General features: G+C 32.2%; 1 protein-coding gene across 1 annotated transcript; it reads right to left on the bottom strand.

Annotated features, from left to right (window-relative positions):
* Positions 1–288: 288 nt before the first annotated feature.
* LOC145611181 (ABC transporter G family member 34-like) lies at positions 289–16962 on the bottom strand. Its single transcript, XM_081666473.1, has 19 exons — positions 16848–16962; positions 16472–16592; positions 15062–15150; positions 11841–11925; positions 10687–10977; positions 10492–10582; positions 9228–10125; positions 8669–8829; positions 8472–8575; positions 8204–8369; positions 7933–8090; positions 7175–7507; positions 6079–6369; positions 5918–6001; positions 5704–5837; positions 5078–5305; positions 3501–3672; positions 3152–3406; positions 289–558 (listed from the first exon to the last, which is right to left on the bottom strand). Exons 1-19 carry the CDS (start codon positions 16940–16942, stop codon positions 289–291), a joined length of 4026 nt encoding a protein of 1341 aa, XP_081522599.1. The 5' UTR covers positions 16943–16962.
* Between the last annotated feature and the right edge of the window lie 4601 nt (positions 16963–21563).

Raw genomic sequence — 21563 nt, 5'->3', positions numbered from 1 at the left:
ATTATAATAAAAAAAATTACGCAACAAATGACGTGTGAGATTATTTTTTATTTTTTTTATTTTTTTTTTTACTTCAGACAATATTTCTTTGGTGTTTGTCATTCAATTCTGTATAGAATATAAGCTACTATATTGTCTTTATACAAGTATCTTCTTTACATATAGCATTAAGGAATAAATTACATAAGTTGTGAAGAAGAAGAAAAAAAAAAAACATACTTGTATAAAATGTATAATATACATATAGGAAACCTATATATATATATATATATATATACCATTTGTGATTCATCGTTTTTGAAAGTTTAAGAATTTGATACCACAAGTGAAAACTAATAAGAAGAAAACAACCCATAAAAGATGTGCCACAACAACAATAGGCAAAAAATTGAACTCATAACCTAAGAAACCTTTTAGTAAAATATTCAAAGGCACTGTATTAGTTCCGAGAATTTCAATAGGAGAGCTCTTATCACCAATTTGAGAAGTGACCATTCCATACATTGTCCAGGAAACTGGAGAAGCCCAATAACACCACCTCCACCATATTGGTATTTGCTGTGAATTGTAATAAATAAATTAGATAACAAAATAAAATAGCAATTTTTCTATGCATAATTAAATTTATTTTGATTTTTTAAACAAAGATAAAATAATAAATTCAATTTTTGACATGATTCCATTATGTTATCTTAAAAACTACTAATTACTAGTGTATTTAATTACTTATTATTTAGTCTTGTTAGGCTCCGTTCACTTCACTTTATTTTTGCTGATCTGAAATTATTTTTATTAGACAAAATTATATTTGTTGAACTTAAATTATTTTTACTGAACTAAAGTTATTTTTGCTGAACTGAGATTATTTTTACTGATTTTCTATTATAATTGTTCTTTAAGATAACTCAATTTTACAGAACTGAAATTATTTTTACTAAACTAAAACTAATTTTTCTGAACTGAACTTATTTTTAACTGGAATGAATTCTACTTGATATTATTTTTTTTAAGGTGAATTGAACAGGGCCTAAGTAATTGTTTAATATTGTACCACCTATTTTCTTTTGGACGGTCTTAAGCTTAAATTAGTTGCATCTCTTTCCTTTTCAACTAATAAATTCTTTCTTTCTCTCTCCTACCACATGGGCCCCATTTTTTTATTCACTAATTCTTTCTACTCCAAAAATTATGTAGGAATCCGTAAAAATAATATAATACAACTAAAAAAGAGAGAGAGAACTAATATACGTAGTATATAAAGATTGAAGACTATGCAAAAATCAAATTTGTCTAAGACAACCTTTTAAAAGACATTTTTTGTCAGGCACAACCTTTTCAATTTTTTTGGCAAATTCAAACCTGTTTATTTTTTATTTTTTTTTTTTTTTTTTTTTTTGTGAAGGACAACCAACCCCCACTTTCAGGCCATTAACCATCGGAATCCAGCCTTGACTCGCACGTGACTTGCACATGGTCCTTATTTATCCTATTTGCACCCCTTTTCCCTCCAATTTCGTCACATAAAAACCCTTTTCTTCTTCAATTGAATCTATAACCAAAAATTCTCCCCAATTTAGGGTTTGATAGGGGTATTCGTCAGTTTAGGATTGGTGGGAACGATCTTGTTTGCATTTAAGGTCTGTAATTTCTCCCCAATTGTTTGAATTCTGTCAAATTGTAAAATTAGGATTTTGATTTTGGAATTGACTTGGGTTTGATTGTATAGAAATTTCTTGCCAAATATGGATCGATTTGAAGACAAGAGATGTGGGTGTGGATTTCCAGTTGCTAGAAGGACCATGTGCAAGTCACGTGCGAGTCTACGCCAGACTTTGGTGGTCAATGGCCTGAAAGTGGGGGTTGGTCGTCCTTAACAAAAAAAAATTTTAAAATTATCCCAGACAAAAAATGTCTTTTAAAAGGATATCTTAGACAAATTTTCCAGAAAATATTTGGAATATAGGAAAATATATTATTGTGATATATTTTCCATATAGATCTTATGATATTATATTTAGGATAATAATATATCTTAGTGATATACTAAGATAGATTTATGGAAATTTATATGATAGAGTTTTATATTGTGTAGGTTATCTTTTGTAGGCTATAATTATTAGCCAAGATCATAATACAATTCAACTCATTCTCTCATACATAAATTGTTATGGTATCAAGAACTGGTCAAAATCTTGGGACCGTTCACAAAAATTCCCCTGCTGTGCAATTTTTTGGTTGGTATACGTCATTAATCCATCTTATTTGAATGCATGATGGTATGGGTTTTTTGTTGGAGTTTGTGTCTGAACTTCTCCCGTACTACATTTCTATGGAGATGAAGAAAAACCACGTTTGGCGTATTTTTTATTAAAAGAAAAAAAAAGTTTTGTAGAAGACCACGGACACCAGCAAAGGACCATGACAAAAGAAGATCACGGACACCAACAAAGGGTTGTGGCAGAAGAAGACTACGGACACCAGCAAAGGGCCATGGCAAAGAAGATCACGGACACAAGCAAAGGGTCATGGCAGAGAAGACCACGGACACCAGTAAAGGGCCATGACAGAAGACCACGGACATCAGCAAGGGGCTGTGACAGAAGACCACAGACACCAGCAAAGGGTTGTGGCAAAAGACCATAGACACCAGCAAAGGGTTGTGGTTGCAAAAGTTTGTTTTTTAAAAAATAAAAAAATTGAACGCGACATCAACATCAACTCAATCGACTTCAACAAAGTGCGAATTCCAATCGTAACGTTTGTGTTACTACCGTTACGATTGCGGGAGGGTGTTAGGAATATAGGAAAATATATTATTGTGATATATTTTCTATATAGATCTTATGATATTATATTTAGGATAATAATATATCTTAGTGATATTCTAAGATAGATTTATGGAATTTCATATGATAGAGTTTTATATTGCGTAGGTTATCTTTTGTATGCTATAAATATTAGCCAAGATCGTCAATACAATTCAACTCATTCTCTCATAAGTAATTTGTCAGAATATATATATATATATATATATATATATATATATATATATATATATATATATATATTTATTTATTGAAAACCATATATATATATAGAAAAAGAGAGAGAACACTGTTAGTACGAAGTAAACGTGGAAGGGGTCACATACCGGTCTAGGAAGGAAAAATCCAGCAAAAATATTCCAGAAGGTAGCAAAGAACGTCATGAAAATGGAAGCAAATTCATGGCGTGGTGTTAGCGAGACAAGCATGAGTCCAAGCAATGTGTGATATGTGAAGCACATGAATATGAAGTAGTAGAAGTAGAAGAATTTCATAGCCGTCCACTCGAATCCGATCATGGAGTATAAGATAAGAGCATAGATACAATTTACAATTGCAAGGTAGATTGTCTCAATAGCCAACTACAAAAAATGAGAAGAATAATAGCATAATTAGAGCATTGTTTTCAAGTATGATAAAATTGATGAAATATGATATTATTTTAAAGTATGTTACCTGAGCTAATGCAAATGGTAAAGATGAATACATTTTTGCTGCTCGTTCACGATAGAATACAGTTCTTTCACTCGCAAAAACTGCTTGGACATTTAAAGCATTACTTGCTGCCAGAAAAACTATAGCTGAATAGATTATTCCAAGAAGATTCTTCAAGTCTTGCAATTTGGAACTGTTTGACAAAATTTCAATTTGTAATTAAGATCCTTAGTTACTTTTGTTCATAAATAAATATTACTTCCTCCGTTCTTTATTATTTGACCCGTTTTAACTTTTACACTATTCATTACCCCTCCGTCCTTTGACCGTCTTTTGTGAATAATATGTAAGGAAAAATATATTTATGTATGATCTTTTTTTATTCATCTCAATAAGTACTATAATAATATATAACTTTTATAATTTTTACTTATGGAAAATTTAAGTTATTGATCGTTAAACAGATCAAATAAAAAAGAACAGAGGAAGTAGTAGTGTAGAGCTTCATCATAATCTAGGTATCGAGCCTTAACACGATAACATACTTCATCTGTCCAAAATTATAGTTCCATTTGGTGCTTTATTTTTAGCTATGGTCAAAGTTCGAAAGCTTTAAAATATTGTTTATTAATTTTATATAAACATTTAAGAAACGAAAAGAATAATGTGGTATCTTGTTATTAGTATCATATGGTCTCTAATCTTAAGTTATATGTAATTGACGACGGTTTTTTGTTTTTTTTTTTCAAAAACTATCTAACAAAATCTAAATTTTGTGAGAAACTACCTAATAAAAACTTATGTACTACCCTTGGCCGAATTCCCACAGTTAACCTAATTTTACGGCACTAACCACCTCAAAACACCATCGAAACCACCGCAGGGGGTTGGTTTTCAAGGTAGTAAGGTAATAACAAGTTGGTTGGAGGATATTCCGATTTGGTGAGAGCATTTTCATGCTTTGGGATGGTGGTTTTTGGGATTAGAAGCGGTGGTTTTGGGGTTAGAGGGTGGTTTCGGCGTGATAGAGGTTATTTCAAGTAGGTTGTGTTGGTTTTGGGATGAAAGCAGTGGTTTCGGGTGTTTTTTAAGGTTCGTCAACGGTTGAAATTCAGCATATTTTATAACATTATGCCTTTTATTAGATAGTTTCTTACAATATTTTACTTTTTATTAGATAGTTTATCACAACACTTTCTTAATTATGTAGTTTCTCTCATAATATGATTTTATTAGGTAGTTTCTGATGAGGATGCCCCATTTTCTCACGGTGAGAAACAAAATTTGTTTCTCACATGACATTTTTGTAAATAAACCAACAATTTTATTCAACTGTGGAGCCCACAATAATAAAAAAGTTGTTGATTTATTCACGAAAATGCCCCCATGCGAAACAAATTTGTTTCTCACCATGAGAAAAGGGGAATTTCCCGTTTCTGACAAAAAACCTTCTTATAAATAAAGTTGTGCAACAATGCACGTCATTTGCAAAAGCTTGTCAAATAAATAGAGATGAACAGAGTAATACAAGTAAAAACTATATATGGTTGCCGTTAATGGATAACAATAATCAAAGTGTAAACGAAAGAAAAACTTACAATTTGCCTCCTTTGTTCCAAAATATAAGTCCAAGCAAAGCACCCATGAACACTGTCATGAATAATCGAACACCGGTGTATGATGGATTTTGCCAATAAGATCTATATTGTTTCCAAAAACAGGCTTGAAACTGAACAATGAACGATTGGGAGTTCTTTGTTTCAAAGAAGAGATCCTTAGAATCTTGTGGTGGACTACTACGCTCTTTGATAATTTTCTGATTCATCCTAAAAATATTTATCCAAAATGCATTTGTTAGTAATCATTACTCCCTCCGTGTTTTTTTAAGTGTTACACTTTTTTTTTCTGCAAAAAAACTACATTAAAATAATATATCTCTCTCCTCTCATTGTCCCCACCCAAACTCACTACTACTTTTTTTTATTATTATATCTGTTCTCTCACATTCATTACTTTTCAATAAACTATTAACCCCACTATCTTTCTTTTACAATTTTTTAATACCCTTACTACCCCACTTACCTCTTACTTTATTTAACTTAATTAAATTGTCTAAAACTATGTGTCGGTCAAACTGTAACACTTAAAAAAATACGGAGGGAGTAAGAATTATCTAAATACATCTAAAAGGCCTAAAACTATACAAAGATTTTTGCGTACGTACTGATAAAGTTCTGATTTTGAATAGATTTGTGCAAAATCCAAACCCATTTTAGACTCTTCTTGTGGGCTAGTAATATCAAGCACCCATGTAGCAGGATTGTAACCACCTCTAATTTTCGGAACTCCCGGTATGTCCTGTGAGAGATTAAACTCCATGAGCGTATTCGTTCATCTATCGATAAAAATGTACATGGTATATATAATTTGTCACCTACTTCAAAGTATTCAATAAGTTTATATGAATTGTCACCAAGGGGTCCCGAATAAATAATTTGCCCTCCTCTCTTCATCAATAGAAGCTGCGACGTTCACAAAAACTCGATAAGCAATTAAATGCACAATTATGTATTTAATGAGAAAATTAGTAAAGATGTACCTCATCAAATGCTTCAAAGATGTCTATACTCGGCTGATGAATCGTGCAAACAATTGTTCTTCCAGTGTCTTTGATACTTTTCATAGTGCGCATGACAATAGCAGCTGCTCTAGCATCAAGACCAGATGTTGGTTCATCCATGAATAGGATGGAAGGGTTAGCTACTAATTCCACGGCTATAGTCAATCTCTTCCGTTGTTCAATTGAAAGACCATTTATACCCGGTAGGCCAACAATGGCATCCCTTAATGGCTCGAGTTCTATCAATCTCATAACTTCTTCAATAAATCCCTGTTGATTCATCAAAACATATAATAATTAGAGAAAATTGTGAAAAATGACCTTTTAAGAGGTCGACTTTTTGAAAAAGGACCTTTTAAGTTAAAACTTGTAAAAAAGACCTTTTAAGTTGCATTTTGTTTATATGAGGTACTTGGGTGAGCTTGCGACCTTACGTGGTGGTCAATGCCGGACCTCAGACGTTGACTATCACGTGTTAGTCACGTGACTTATTTTTTTAAAAAAAAAACCAAAATTTCCCTCCTTTCCCGACCTAACCAATGAAAGAGTTAGGTCGGGAAAGGAGGGAAATTTGGAGTTATTTTTGTCTTTTTTTTAAAAAAAAAAGTCACGTGACTAACACGTGATAGTCAACGCCGGAGCTCCAGCATATACCACCACGGAAGGTCACCCAAGTACCCCATACAAGCAAAATGCAAATTAAAAGGTCCTTTTTCACAAGTTTTCACTTAAAAGGTCATTTTTCAAAAAGTCGACCACTTAAAAGGTCCTTTTTCACAATTTTCTCTAATAATTAACATGCGTGAATAATGTTAAAAAAAAAAAAAAAAAAAAAAAAAAAAAAAAAAAAAAACTGCAAAGTTTATTAAAACATGTTACTTACGGGAAAATATAAGTTCAACTCTGAGATAAATTTATAAATATATTTCCTCTCACAATATAATGTTTTTTTAAATTTTTTAAATAATAAAGGTGAAATATTAGAGTGACACAAAAAATCAATGCATAAAGTTGTGAGAGGAGATAAACTGGAATAATGTTAATTTCGGAGAATCTGGACTCCCCGGTTACTTACCATTCGTGTGTTTTGGTTAATGTTTGGCGATAAACGAAGCCAAGCAGAATATAGAAGGGACTCGTATATAGTGAGATGCGGTGAATGGATGTCAACTTGTTCACAATAACCACTTATCCTCGCAAACGTTTCTTGGTTCTTTGGATAACCAGAAACATATATGCTACCTTCTATATAGCCTCTAGTCTTTTTTCCTGCTAGCACATCCATCAATGTGGTCTTCCCAGCACCCGTTACACCTATTAAGGCCGTCAATACTCCTGGTCGAAAAGCACCACTTACATCTTGTAGTAATTGCAAGCGATCTCCTTCATAGCCTAAACTTCTCATTTCCTGGTGTGTATAGAAAAAAAAGTTACAACATTTACATTGGCACATAAAATCAATAATCTATTGCTTAAATTGTAGTTATTTAAAGTTATAAATTCATCTTTGTTGTAAAAAAAATAGATACATTTAAATGACATGTAGCATGTAGTATGTTGAAGGTTTAAAATGAGGATGCCCCACTTTCTCACATGGCATTTTCGTAAATAAACCAACAACTTGATTCAATTTTATTCAATTGTGGAGCCCACAATAATGAAAAAATTGTTGATTTATTCACGAAAATGCCCCCATGAGAAACAAATTTCGTTTCTCACAATGAGAAACCATGAGAAACAAGGAATTTCCCGTTTAAAATAAGATGGAAATTATATTTATTGAATTACTACGTAACAAATTAACAAAACAATTTGTAAAGCGAAGTGATTTACCGATGGGGTATCCACATAGTAGTTGATATGATTAAAAGCTATTGAAAGAGGTTGAAAAGGCAACACCATCCTTGTTTCAGTACATTTTGATTGATTTAGCGCGCTTATCATTCTAGCTTCATCATGATCTTGCTCCACGACTTTTGAATAACTAAAAGCTATAACATCAACAATGGAAACAACAACAATGTATTAAGCTACTATGAGCTAGTAGTTCATTGATTATTCATAAAAATTCAAGGGTATGTAAGTTAAGGGTTAAAATACATACGATTTAGGTATGTTAAAGCCATGATATATAAGATGTTGAAGAGAAAAGAAAATCCGAGTAGAGCTCCAATACTTATCCAAAACCAATATGAATGATCAAATAGGCCTCTTGATGCAAGGATGATTTTACCGATTGTTGCATCTTTGAATCTTGGCTCTCTAATCGACTAGAGTAGTACATACAATGTGTTATTTATTTGCTAGTTGTAACGGATAATAGATATGTAGATATTAAAATTGAGGGTGAAAATGAAAGTAAGAACCATTACAATGTTCCATCTTTTATCAAGGAATTCATTGATAACGAGAGCATGTTGTCCATACATCATAGGAGAAACGTAGTAAGCCCATAACATCCAAGGGCTTATATCACCTATATGGAGCAATACATTTTAATGACATTAATAAATTTTACTTAACTTAAAATGATAGTTTATAAAATCATTGAATTTGATTGGAAACATACCTTTTGCAATAACAAATCCACTAAGCACAAACATAAGTAGCAATAGAATCATACAAGATGTGGTAGCAATCACAATGGTTCTTCCAATAGCACTAATGGAGCGAAAGAATGACAAAGCCATTTGATGGATAGAGAAGTAAGCTAGCCATTGGTAAAAGAACCTGATTAACGATATAAATAGAAATTATTATGATTAAAGTAAGCAAATAAGAAACCAATGTTAAAAGACAATAACAAGAACTCAAATTTTGCCTCTAGGTAAAAACATATATTAGTACAATATAGCAGTTAAATTGTCTCTATAATAATAGAATACCTAAATTGGATAAGCTTTTATATTTTATGTTTTTCATGGTTTTGAAAAAACTATGGAAATAAGTAAAACTAATTATGGATTTTGTTGTCAATTGTCAAAACAATGGCGATTAAGAAAATATACTACCTCCGTTAACTATTATTTGCAACAAAAGGTATTATTTGTGAGATATAAAATATTTCATTGTTGCAAATAATAATTAACGGAGGTAGTAGTAAAGATATTAAGTATCTAGGGTCATACCTAGTGGCACCCGGAGCATAGCCAATGGTATAATAAGTAAGAATAGTCCATAATATTGATTCAAAGAATGACACGGGAATACGAAGGACCCAAATTGGTAGAGCATAGCCCCATGAAGGGTAGAATAAGGAATCTCTTTGTTTGTAGAAAATTGGGAGCCCCATAACTGTTAGCGTAGTTTCTGCCATTCCATTCAACACGAAATTTGACATACTCAAAAATATCACACCTAAGTATTTTTCACCATCTGTCACTGTAGCATGATGCATTGTCGTCCTAAAAAATGCAGTCATGGTAACCACTGATAAAATTATCACGTGCACACTCTTGAAGATGTAAAGAAAAGAATTTCGCTTCATTAGCAACCATTCCCTTGAGAAACATGCCTTAAGTATCTCAATGTTAGAGATACTATAGTTTTCTTTGACCAAGGCTAAAGGGTGAGTTCTTTCTCTAAGATAAGGAACCCTTAGATCTAACGCGAGCTTTTGTCCAACATGGAAAGATTGAAAAGCCTCAACAAGCTCGGGAATGGAAACATAGTGATACTTTTGGTCCTTAAACCAGTATTGTGGTTGATCCTTTTTGGATGTCACTTCTTGTAGAAAACTTGCTACCTCTTTCCTTTCAGGACACTTGAACCCAACATATTCAAAGAAGTCTAGGACATACTCACGCGGTCCTTGGTAAACAATCTGGCCATTCGAGATGAGGATAATATCATCGAATAGCTCATATACTTGAGGTGTAGGTTGCAACAAGGATATAATTGTTGTCATGTCCATTATATGAACTATTTCACTTATGTGCTTGCATATTTGGTACGTAGTTGAGCTATCCAATCCAGTTGAAATTTCATCCATTAGAAGAACTTTTGCAGGTCCTGCTAACATTTCACCTATATATAAATCATATCAATATGTAAGTTATATATCGAGACAAAATGTTGAACTCTACTCCCTCCGTTTCAGAATGATGTTCCTGTTTCGTAAATCGATGTAAATTTTTATCCATTTTGTACCGTAAATATCTATAATTTCACACTAGCAAAAATTATAAAAGTTAGATATTAATAATCTACCAATCAAGATGAATCAAATTAGATCCCACATGACTATATTTGTTCTTATAGATTAAGAGAAATTTAGAAAATTCTCTTTTTTAAAAAAGTCAAAGATTCCAAACAAGAACATCATTGTGGAACGGATGGAGTAATATATATATTTGAACATTTCTTTGTTATTACAAGGAATGAATATATTACCAATAGTGAGACGCTTTCTTTCACCTCCAGAAATACCTCTTCTCATATCATCACCCACAACGGTATTAGCACATCTATCCAAGCCAAGTATCTATCAAAGAAAAACAATGTAATTTAATGCTCGAGTTTTATTTTGTTCAATTGTATGTGCATACAAGTTATTAAACATGTTAATAATGAGTGTCAATCACTAACCTTGAGTAAATATTCAGTTACAAGGCTTGTTTCATGGCCTTGGAGAGCCATTCCCATCATGAAAGCATCAAGCTCGGGATTCAACTTGAATCCTGCTTCGCTTTCGTTTTTCAAAAGTTGTTGTAGTAGCTCATACTTAGCCCCTACCCCTAAGCATTTCCCTGAAAAGTCTAGTGTTTCTCGTACTGTCATCTCTCCATAGTGAAGATCATTTTGACTAACATATGTGCACGTCTTCTTTGGAACAAATTCGTTAAGATCATGGCCACAATATGTTATCTTTCCATTTACCTATTCACAAATCCAATTATATGTATGACAATATGTATGTATTTTGTTGAAATTTAAATACATAAAGAGAAGAGAAAGGTGAAAGAAATCAAACATGTATTTAGTCCATTGAAAAACGTAGATATAGCAACATATATAGTACAAAATTAAGCTAAAAGTAAGAAACATATATGATCCCTTGGTCATTAGATCATTTCTAGCGCTAGCATTATTAACCCACTAATCTTAAGCCTCCACTAACACAAACTAACCATTGGAAAATTTGAAGCAAACATTCCAACCTATTTAATTAGGAGTATGAACATTATCTATGTCCTTATTTTATTTCTCAGGGTGTGAAGAATTGTGGGTATTTTTCATCATATAATTAATCTCCTTTAAGTATATATACCACCATCTTCAAAAACCTATGTCGATTTTCTAGCTCAAACACAAACAAAAGGAGTAAAACCAAATCCAAATTAAGGGGAATTCCATTGAAAATTCTTCATCATATCATCTTTTGCAAATCATGTTGAATCTAGGAATGCATGCATACAATCTAACACCAAATGGAACAAAAGGTAAGGGTCCAAATCATTTTTCATGGCATTGCATAGAATAACAAAGCTTTAAAAGAAAGAGACAATTTCAAGTTTATTAAACTACATCACTTGTTGTAAGTATGGACTCACAAAACATATTTTACAATCTTAAATTAGTCATAGAGATGAATCAAACAAGACTCCATATGACTGTGTTTATTTAGCAATCATCTTAAATAATTAATCGGTGTAGAACTTAAAAAAGGAATGTAAAAATGGAACGTCAAAGAGTATTATTACTTCATTGCATGCATCAGAAAAAACAAGAGGAAAATGAACCTTTAGATCTTTATCAAGCTTTCCTGCAAGAGCTAGTAGCAATGTTGTTTTTCCTGAACTTGGAGGCCCCAATAATAATGTCATTCTGATAATCAATGAAGAATCAAAAGGTACATCACATTAGGATTCTATAATAAAAACCCAAATTGATGATATAGTAACAATCATGGATGCAACAACTCAAATTTGATTTGGTAGGATTTAAGATTGACAGAATTTCGTATTAGAGCACTCTTAATGTTCCTTGTGATAAAGTTTATGTTGTTGAATTTGTAATTTATTCTTGTGAATTCAACAAACTGATTTTAAGAACTTATTTGAACCCCCCCCCCCCCCCCCCCCCCCCCCCCCTTTGGGCAGCTTTTAATAAGTCGGCGTTGCTGTGGATGACTTGATGTTACTTCCTCCAAACATTGTTGTTGCTGCTATTACTAATTCTACTGCTCTTGGTTGCTGCTGTTGTTTTTGTATTCCGTTTTGTACTAATAATTATAATTATTAACATTTTTAATTTTACAATATTATAAGGATTTTTTGAGATGAAAATTTAAAATTTGGTGTGCCATGTTTTGATAATATATTTGTGCCTTTGTGGCATGAAAACCAATATCTAAGATTTGTTATACGTTAAATATTATAAACGATTATTTAAGTGGTGAATGGAAAAAGAAAAGGGATATTTGTAATAGGCACATGTTGTGCCTGGTACAAATACCCCAAATATTTTGATTCTTATAGACATGTTTGTAACGGGCAGCCAAAGTGTCTGTTACAAATATCTGGCTATTTGTAAAGAGCAATCAAAGTGTCCGTAGCAAATACCTAGTTATTTGTAACGGGCAGTCAAAGTTTCCGTTACAAATACCTAGCTATTTGTAATGAAAACTTTATTTACCTACCTGTTACAAAAAATATTTTTATCCATAACGGTTGTATACGTAACGCCCAATATCCGTTACGAAAAGCTTGTTTTTGCTCGTTATGAATAGGCTTTTTCCACTACTGGCATCCAAACCTGTGGGTTGGGAATTACTTATATATCTAGATCCCCGAAAACCTTACTTCTTTATATGATTGAAATATCATTTTAAGTTTAGATATTCAACAATGAGAGTAGATATATATACAAATTAAATTGACCTTGACGTCCACCATTATCTTAATTAAGCTTTTGGTTGAGATTATCCTTTATAATATATAGTGAAAGAAAGTGTCCTCTAGTTTGTTATCCATGATAGAAGATATATAAATCAAATATGCAATCAGGAATGTCAATGAGACAGGTCAAATAGAACCAAAAGACCCATCCACTAGGGCGAGTATGGTTCTACATTATTTTACAGTGGGTGGTGATGGGATGAAAACAATACTTGCCATGAGTGATTGGGCGGGTGGATATTAGGTCGAGTTGTACTGCCGACCCTTCCATGCCCCATACCCTTATACTTTGTTAAAAATGTATACTTGTGCAAGCAAGATAAATTTGCTAAACTAGTAGGCCAGGAGCCAGGATTAGAGGAAGAAATTGATATTGAAACCAAAATAAGTGAATGAATATGCAATTATTGAATTATATATATATGAAAAATTGTTAAGAACTACTAGCTTGCTTTACAAGTCAATTTGTGAATAACTAATCAGTCAAAAGTTTTATAAAAAAAACTACCCCTTAAATTTAAAAAGTTTGGGTAGCACTACCTTTTTCATTTTCCGGCAACTAATTCCGGCGAGTAGGGCATATATGTTATTTTTCCTTCGTATTTTTTTTTTCCTCGTATATATTAACCAACCCTCCTCTTCTTTGCAAAACTCAATCCAAAAAACCAAATCTTTGTAAAAATCAAATTGATTTTCCTTCTTTAATTGGTGATTTGCACAAATACTTGGTTTTTAAGATTGATTCTTTGCAAAAACGAGGAAGGTAGGTTAATATAAAGGAAGGTTAGGATTTTACTTTAGAGTAAAAGTAACAAATGGGCCCAACTCCCCCGATTCAATTGCCAGAAAATGTAAAATGGTAGTGCTACCCAAACTTTTTAAATTTATAGGGTAATTTTTTTGAAAAAACTTTTTAGCGAGTAGTGGTTCAAGATTTGACTTGTTAAGTGAGTAGTTATTTACAATTTTTCCTTATATATACCTTCATTTCATATTTTTTGCAAATTTGGGGTATTATTTGTAAGATATAAAATATTCCAAAGTTGCAAAAAATATATATGAAACGGAGATAGTATATATATTATTGTAACATGGGCATAAAATAAGTATTACATATAATATAATATATATTTTTTTAGTATGATTTTTGAGTTTAGATGATTATTATGTAATATAAAGTGAATTGTTTTTTCTTTCAAAAAAAAAAAAAAAAAAAAAAGAATTGTTTTTTTAATTTTTGGTCATTTATTTATTACTAGATGTACAATTGTCACTTTATAGGGCTACTTGAAGATATTTTTTTCAGGTGGGGATTAAATGGGTGTAGATATTCATGTGGTCGATATAGAGAAAAAATTTAATTTGTTCCAGTTAGCTTGAGAATAAGGATAGCTTGAGAATATGGGTTTGAATATGTTGGGCAGCAGAGATCAGGATGGGATGATTCTATGGCAGTCATCCTTAATTAAATGGACTACCATTATACTAATTTAATATTGGTTAATTTTTTTAATGGAAAAATTAATTATAAATCATTTATCTAATTTTAAAAAAAATTTATTAATTTTTCCTCAAAAAAAATTAATTTAAAAATAATTTTTGAATTATTTTATAATTTTCCTAATTAATTTAACCAATTCAGTTTTTATTAACACTGAAATTATAAAATGGTTCGTAAATTAATTATGAAAATATAAAATAGAAAAATAAAAAACTATTTGAATTAAATTTGACATAAAAAATAAATACTGTAAAAAATAGCCAATAAAAAATTAGTATAGTGATAATCATCTTAAGAATGAATACCATAAAAATTTCAAGTTGTACTGAGGGCAACACAGCCAACACTGCAACATCCACCCTACCCTACCAAACACAATACGGAGTAATATCTCTACATGTTATGGTGTTGACAATAAAGAAGTATATGTTCAAAATTAAAACTCTAATTTGAATATTATATGTAAACAAATAAAGAATTTCTACTAAAAAAAATATATACATACTCCAGTAAATAAAGAAAGAATTATACGAGTATTATTTTGATGGGATCTTATAAATACCTGGAGGGTCTAATTAATCCGTTGACTTGATGGAGTATATTCAGGGTCTTCTTGTTAGATGGTGCCACACGAACTAACTCCAAAATTGCCTGTCATGGTCATATTTTTGCACGTTAATTCAAACACCAAATCACACACATTTTTTTTTGAGCCCAAATTAATGATCACACCAATTCCTTCTCTCGCGCTGAGAAGTGAGTGGAAATTTCAAAACACTAACTTCAAAACACTTCTACTTTATTAAACAAAGCTTACAAATCAATTTACGAGTATATAATACAAAATGTGTAAAATGCTTTTGCCTTTTCTTTTATGCGGCTAGAAGCCAAAAGAAAAATAATAATGCTTTAGCGTTTATATTAGCAAAGACTGTTATATATCCTCGGATATATGTTGTACCTAAAGGTATTATTATTTGCTTATTTTGATGATTATTACTCGTTTATCCATTAAATGATGAAAAATTACTATTGGGTACATCATGCATCCATAATTATTTTCATATATTCCCGTTAAGTCAAATAAATGTTGTCTTACACAAAAGTAAGACAAGATTGAATGTATAAGATTAGATTCACACTTTTCAGTCAAATGTAACAAGGATTTCACATTATATAGTTCAGATTGACGTTTTTGTATGGTGAATATTTATGATCGAAGCTTTAAAAATTTGACCATAAAAATTAATATATAAAGATTAAAAAGGAACGGAGAAAGTATAGAAAATTTATAGACGGAAAAAGACAATATTGACAACAAAAGTCAATGTAATGAAGAAAAAACGATATGGACAGAATAAGGTGATAAATTAAATGCATGTCCATGCACGAACAATTTTCTTTTCTAGTACTCTTCTTTGTGTTGCACAATAACAAAACCCTTGTTACTTTGTAATTGTTACCTGTATTGGATATAGGGTACTCCCTCCATTCCTTAATTAAATTCATACTTTTCTATTATGTGAGGAATAAATGTTAGAAATAGAAATCTAATTAAGGAATAGAGAGGGTATAAGAATCTACTTTTTTTTTTTTTTTTTTTTTTTTTGAGGGAAGTATAAGCTAGAGTCTACTTAAGGTACAAACAATGTGATGTGGACTGTCTTCAATTCTTTTTCACTCGCATTGAGAAACTTTATTAATTCAGCATATTTTTATTTTATTTTATTTAAGACATTAATTCAGCATACTTTGTTTAACCATATCTATTTGAAATTAATATAAGTTTGTTTTTTATTTTTCCTATACTTATTACGTCAATAAATAATATGAGATCAAGAATTATTGCTCCAAAAGTATGAAATAGATCATAAGATTCATAACATATTAACATTTACTTGCATATTCATTTTTGAATAACAATTTTGATATAAAAATTCATACTGTTGCAAAACTCTAAGCATAAGTTTACCTCTAAGGAGTTTATGGTAGAGTTAAGTAAGGTGGGTAGAGCTCTGCTACCAACATGCACATCACCTTTAACTGATAAATTCTCAAATCTCACGTCAATTTTCGGTATCTCAACTCCAACCCTACATAATCAAACAATTTATGTTAGCATATATAGACTATTTTCCAATATATAGATGATATCATATCTCTAACACAATATTTTGTACAACGTTAGTATATACATCAAAATATGTTGGTATTTAGAGGATGCAATATAATGCATACACGATAAACTTCTATGGATGCATATATGTGCTCGCGCACACATAGACACGCGAGCACTTACAGAAACATACATGAACACAAGCATACATGAAATTATTTATGCAACTCACCTATCAAAACGGTCTCTAATTCGTCTTAGGAAGTTTTGATGATCATCCTTAGCTAGTAAATTATCAACCAACATCTTCATTTCTTGCCTCCCCATCTTCTGAACATCAATTTTCTTGTCATGTATGTTTAACTTCTCCTCCTCTTTCTCCATTTCATATGCACTCATCTTTATTTGGACCCATTGAACGACAATATCTATATTATTGTATGATGCCTATACATGCATTTATCAATTTGTATATTATATTATATTATATTATATTATTTTATTGATTATTGATTATATTTATATGTATATTCTAAAGATGGGTCATATTTAATGAACGTGTTTACGGGAAATAGAAGGGTTATCAATAAATTCCCTTTGCAGTTTTTTGGACAAAGTCAAATGTACAAACCAACAATTCTTAGAATATATGATCGATCTTGTTAGTTATAGTTATTAATTTATTATTTATCATTTTATCAATATTGCGTGTAACCTGTTGCTATTAGTTAATTGTTATAGTGACTGGCCCTTGGAATGTTGTCCATGGCGGTCCCGTGTAATCGATTTTTGGCAATGGTAGTTTCTAGATTCTTAATTGACACCGGTGATGTTAGAATATGCCTTGAATCAGTTTTCCCTCTTTAAACGACTATGTGTTATTTATTTTCTGTTATGCAAATTATGATTATTTTTTCCGCCTATTTTTAGCTGTTTTAGATTTTTGGGATTTCTATATAATGCCCTTAGGTTGTGTTTGGGAAGATAGATTTTATTTCAAATGCATCATTTGAATTATTGAATTTGAGTATTTCAAATGACATGGTTTACCTTGTCATTTGAAATCCTTACCTTCATGGGTTATTACTTGGTAATTGTATAATTTGGGCAAATTCCTCATTTGAAATTCTTGGACATCCAAACACTATAATTGTCCCAATTCCGGAATTTCAAATGAAATTCTAGAATCCAAACACACCATTAGGGATTATGTAATCTGTAATTCCCCCGAGAACAATAAAAACACTTTTCTCGTATGTTCGGGGTGGTAGTAGCTAATTAATAGTACTCATCGTTACTGAAGTAGTGAATCAAGTAAATTCTATGTTTTTGTTTGTTGATTTCTTTAACCTTTCTTGCATCAGTAATAATAGGTGAACTAATTGGAGTTGAGATAATTATATGCCCTTAAACTTTACGTACCAAATGTGACAGTTGGGTATGGAAACTTTTTAATTAATTAATTTCTACGGAGTACAGATTTGTAATAATTTATTAAGTAGCTAGAAAAAGACAAAAAGAATGGAGGTATCTTTCATTAGCAATTAATTTAATAAGACAAAAAGAATATAATAGAGGTCATTTTCCCTCAATCGACATAAATGTATGTTTTTTTTGTAATTACGGGTGTGGGTCGCACCTGCAAATCAAGAGAGATAGTCTATTTTACAAGTCTAATGAGCTTTCATCCCAAAATCATATGGCAATAGGAGGAGGAGCCCCTTAGCCTTGTAAAGTGACTAACTCTTTTTTCTTCAACTAATGTGGGACACTTACATACATGTAGTGATATTAGGAGGTCTGTTCTTCAACACTTTCTCTCACATTTGTCTCATGTGATTTTTTGGCTAGAGTGCTTCTTCACTCCCCATCACATAGACCTACTCTTGACCCAGTGAACTTTAACCATTTAAGATCACATATCGTGAATCTGGCTCTGATACCATGACAAATTAAGGGGTAAAGAGAAAATTGAATGGCTTGTTCTTATTGATCATCATCAATCGGCTATTTATATAATAGCAACATAACATTCATCAACACTAGGAAAAAGTAAAATAATAATCCCAACTTTGGATTATTACAGAATAATCCGAACTTTGGGGGTTCTTCTTTTTCTTTAATCCCAAACCGGTCCACAAAAGTCAATGACCTATTATATCAGGTCACTTGACACGTGTCAAGTCTGAGTGGTCCAAATATTTTTTAATTATTAAAAAAAACAAAAAAAATCAGAAAAGCCACTGCTAATTTAACCTCCACCACCACTGCCCTTCCACCACCACTTCCCTTACACCACCACTCCACCAGCCCACCCTTACCTCCACCACCACTACCCAGATCGCCGGAGCGCCGCGTCACCTCCATTCCACGCAACATAACCACCTCACGCAACCACCAAAGTAATACATCCCCTACTCCCAAAAACCCCAAATCGCAGCCAAATTCGACCAACACAGCCCACCACAAAATATTTTCCCATCACAACCCCGACCCCAACAACACCGATTTCATCCCGCCAGCGGGTGATCTCAAAGTAGGGAAGGGAAAGGGAGATTTAAGGGGTGGGGGTGGGTCGCAGCACCGTCGCGAGGGGAGGAGAAAAACGGCGTAGGGGGAGAGGAATAAGTGGCGCAGGGGGAGGGGAATATAGTAGCAGCCGGAATTTGGGGTTATGTCTGTGGTTTTTGGGGTTTGGTTGGTGGCCGAAATTGGAAGTGGTTATAATTGGTGGTTGGGATTGGGTTTCAGGGAGCGGGGATGGTTGTTTAGAGGGTAGTGGACGGAGCGGCGACTCTAGTGGTTGGGGAGGGCCGGAGGTCCGACAAGGGAGGTGTTTGGTTGGGCGGGTTGCTGGATTGGCCGGGTGGTTATGGCTTTGGCTGGTTGGGTTTTTTTATAAATATTTTTAACCAATTAAATTGTGACACGTGTCACTTTAACAAAAAAAAATTAACCCATTCAACCGGTAACCGGTATTTGGGATTGAAGAAAAAGAAACCCCCCCCCCAAAGTTCGGATTATTCCAGAATAATCTAAAGTTGAGATTATTCTAGCAAAATTGATGAAAGTTGGGATTATTATTTCTAATTTTTCCTAAATACTAAACCTAAACTTCCTTATAAGATAATTATCAATACTTAACCTAATTTCATCTTAAAAAATCACAAAGATTTATTATTTTTTCCTAAATAATATCATAAGATTTGTGGAAAATATATCACAATAATATATTTTCTTATATTCCTAACACCCTCCTGCAATCGTAACGGCAGTAACACGAATATTGCGATTGGAAATTCTTCACTTTGTTGAAGCCCAGATGCACTATTGTGGTGATGTCGCCTTCTTTTTTTTTTTCCTTTTTTTTTAATGATGAGAACGTTCAGCTTTTCAAACCCATCAATTATCAACCAAACTAAAATGCCATTCTTTTCAAACTCGTCATATTTTGGTTTTTCACTGAGGAAACCCGAGCTCCAAACACATATTTTGGTTTTTCAGAGCAAACCACACTCAAAACAGTTAAAACCCTTGTCTCACGGCACAAGAAGTCAAGAAGAACCAATATATCTTGTCTCACAACACAAGAGAGCCGATTTTTTTTTCATAAAAAATTGTGCCAAACGTGGCTTTTCATCTCCATGTAGATGTAGTACAGGAGAAGTTCACTCACATACTCCAAAAAAAAATCACATGCCATCATATATGATGGATTAATCACGCATACCAACAAAGAAAAAGTTTCACAACTGAATTTTTTTAGTAAAATTTATGTATCTCCCTGGTGAGTTTAATTTTTGTTGACCTTATGTTTTGATGATGACTCAAGGAACCTAAGCAAACCCATATACGTTTAAATTTTGCCTTTAGCTTTGATTTATGACAGGTTTATGCTATGAAGTTCTTGAGTAAGAAGGGAGCATGGAACAAGATTAAAGTCAGCTATGGAAGGATAAAGAAGTCAATCTCAATTCGTGTTCCTTTAGTAAGGAACTGAAGCTTCAGAGTCGAGGCTTCTCAGAGTATCAAGGAGTCTTATATATTTTATCTTTATGTTAGGCATCTTGTATTTATGCTAAGTACAATGATAATTTAAGGTTTAAGTGGATTTAAATTTATTTATGATAAAAGATTTTATTTTCCATATTTTAACTTGTTAATTTTTCGAAAATATCTTCTAAGTTAAAATATCTTTTGGGAAAAGATTTTCTGGTTTGATTTTATCTTATTCTTTGGAAAATCTGTTTTAGAAAATATTCTTTTAACGTGCGTTTTACTATGTCAAAATCGGTTGAGATATGTTAGTAAGCAGCAAAACTGATTTCCTAGTATTTCGATTTACTTGCTGCCCAAGATCCCACTCCTTACACTTCCTAGTTTCAAGGAAGTTGTGGATGAGTGGTTATTGTGGCAACGATTATTTCAACTGCCTAAATCTTCTATAAATAGCCTCGGTTTTCAGTTGGAAAAACACACTTGAGCATTACAGTCTTTAAGTTTTTGTAAAAAAAAGAGTCAGAATCCACTTGAGTTCTTGAGTGTCTTTGTACTTAGCAATTTAGAGATTAACCTTGAGTTGTATTGGGTTACAGTTTGGGGAAACTCTAAGAGTGTTTTATTGCTTTGAGTGAAGCAAGGAAAAAGAGAGAGTTAGAGAGTTCGACTGATTGAGGGATCAGTTAAAGGGATCTTAAGTTCATTGAGGAACTTGAGTTTAGAGTCTTAATTTGTAATAGGTTGTTTGCCCTATTATTATTAAGAGTTGAGTTTAAAATCCCATGTGGTCATGGTTTTTCTTCTTGATTAGGGCCAAGAAGTTTTCCACGTAAAATCTCTCTTTGCACTTTTAGTTTTTATTCGAGTTCCTTTATAAATTCCGCAAAAATTACCTTAGTTCCTCTACAATACAATTCACCCCCCCTCTTGTATTGTTCATTCAAGTCAA

This window comes from Chenopodium album, chromosome 3 (assembly GCF_948465745.1).
Source record: "Chenopodium album chromosome 3, dcCheAlbu1.1, whole genome shotgun sequence".
Classification (NCBI taxonomy): Eukaryota; Viridiplantae; Streptophyta; class Magnoliopsida; order Caryophyllales; family Amaranthaceae; genus Chenopodium; species Chenopodium album.
This window is presented reverse-complemented; position numbering and strand designations above follow the sequence as displayed.

Excerpts from the sequence above, each read along its gene's own strand:
- LOC145611181 (XM_081666473.1), bottom strand. The coding sequence starts at position 16,942 with ATGGGGAGGCAAGAAATGAAGATGTTGGTTGATAATTTACTAGCTAAG. Across the intron at positions 10,583-10,686 it reads TAACTGAATATTTACTCAAG|ATACTTGGCTTGGATAGATG; the intron begins GTTAGTGATTGA and ends TTTCTTTGATAG. Across the intron at positions 3,407-3,500 it reads TACCATTTGCATTAGCTCAG|TTGGCTATTGAGACAATCTA; the intron begins GTAACATACTTT and ends CATTTTTTGTAG.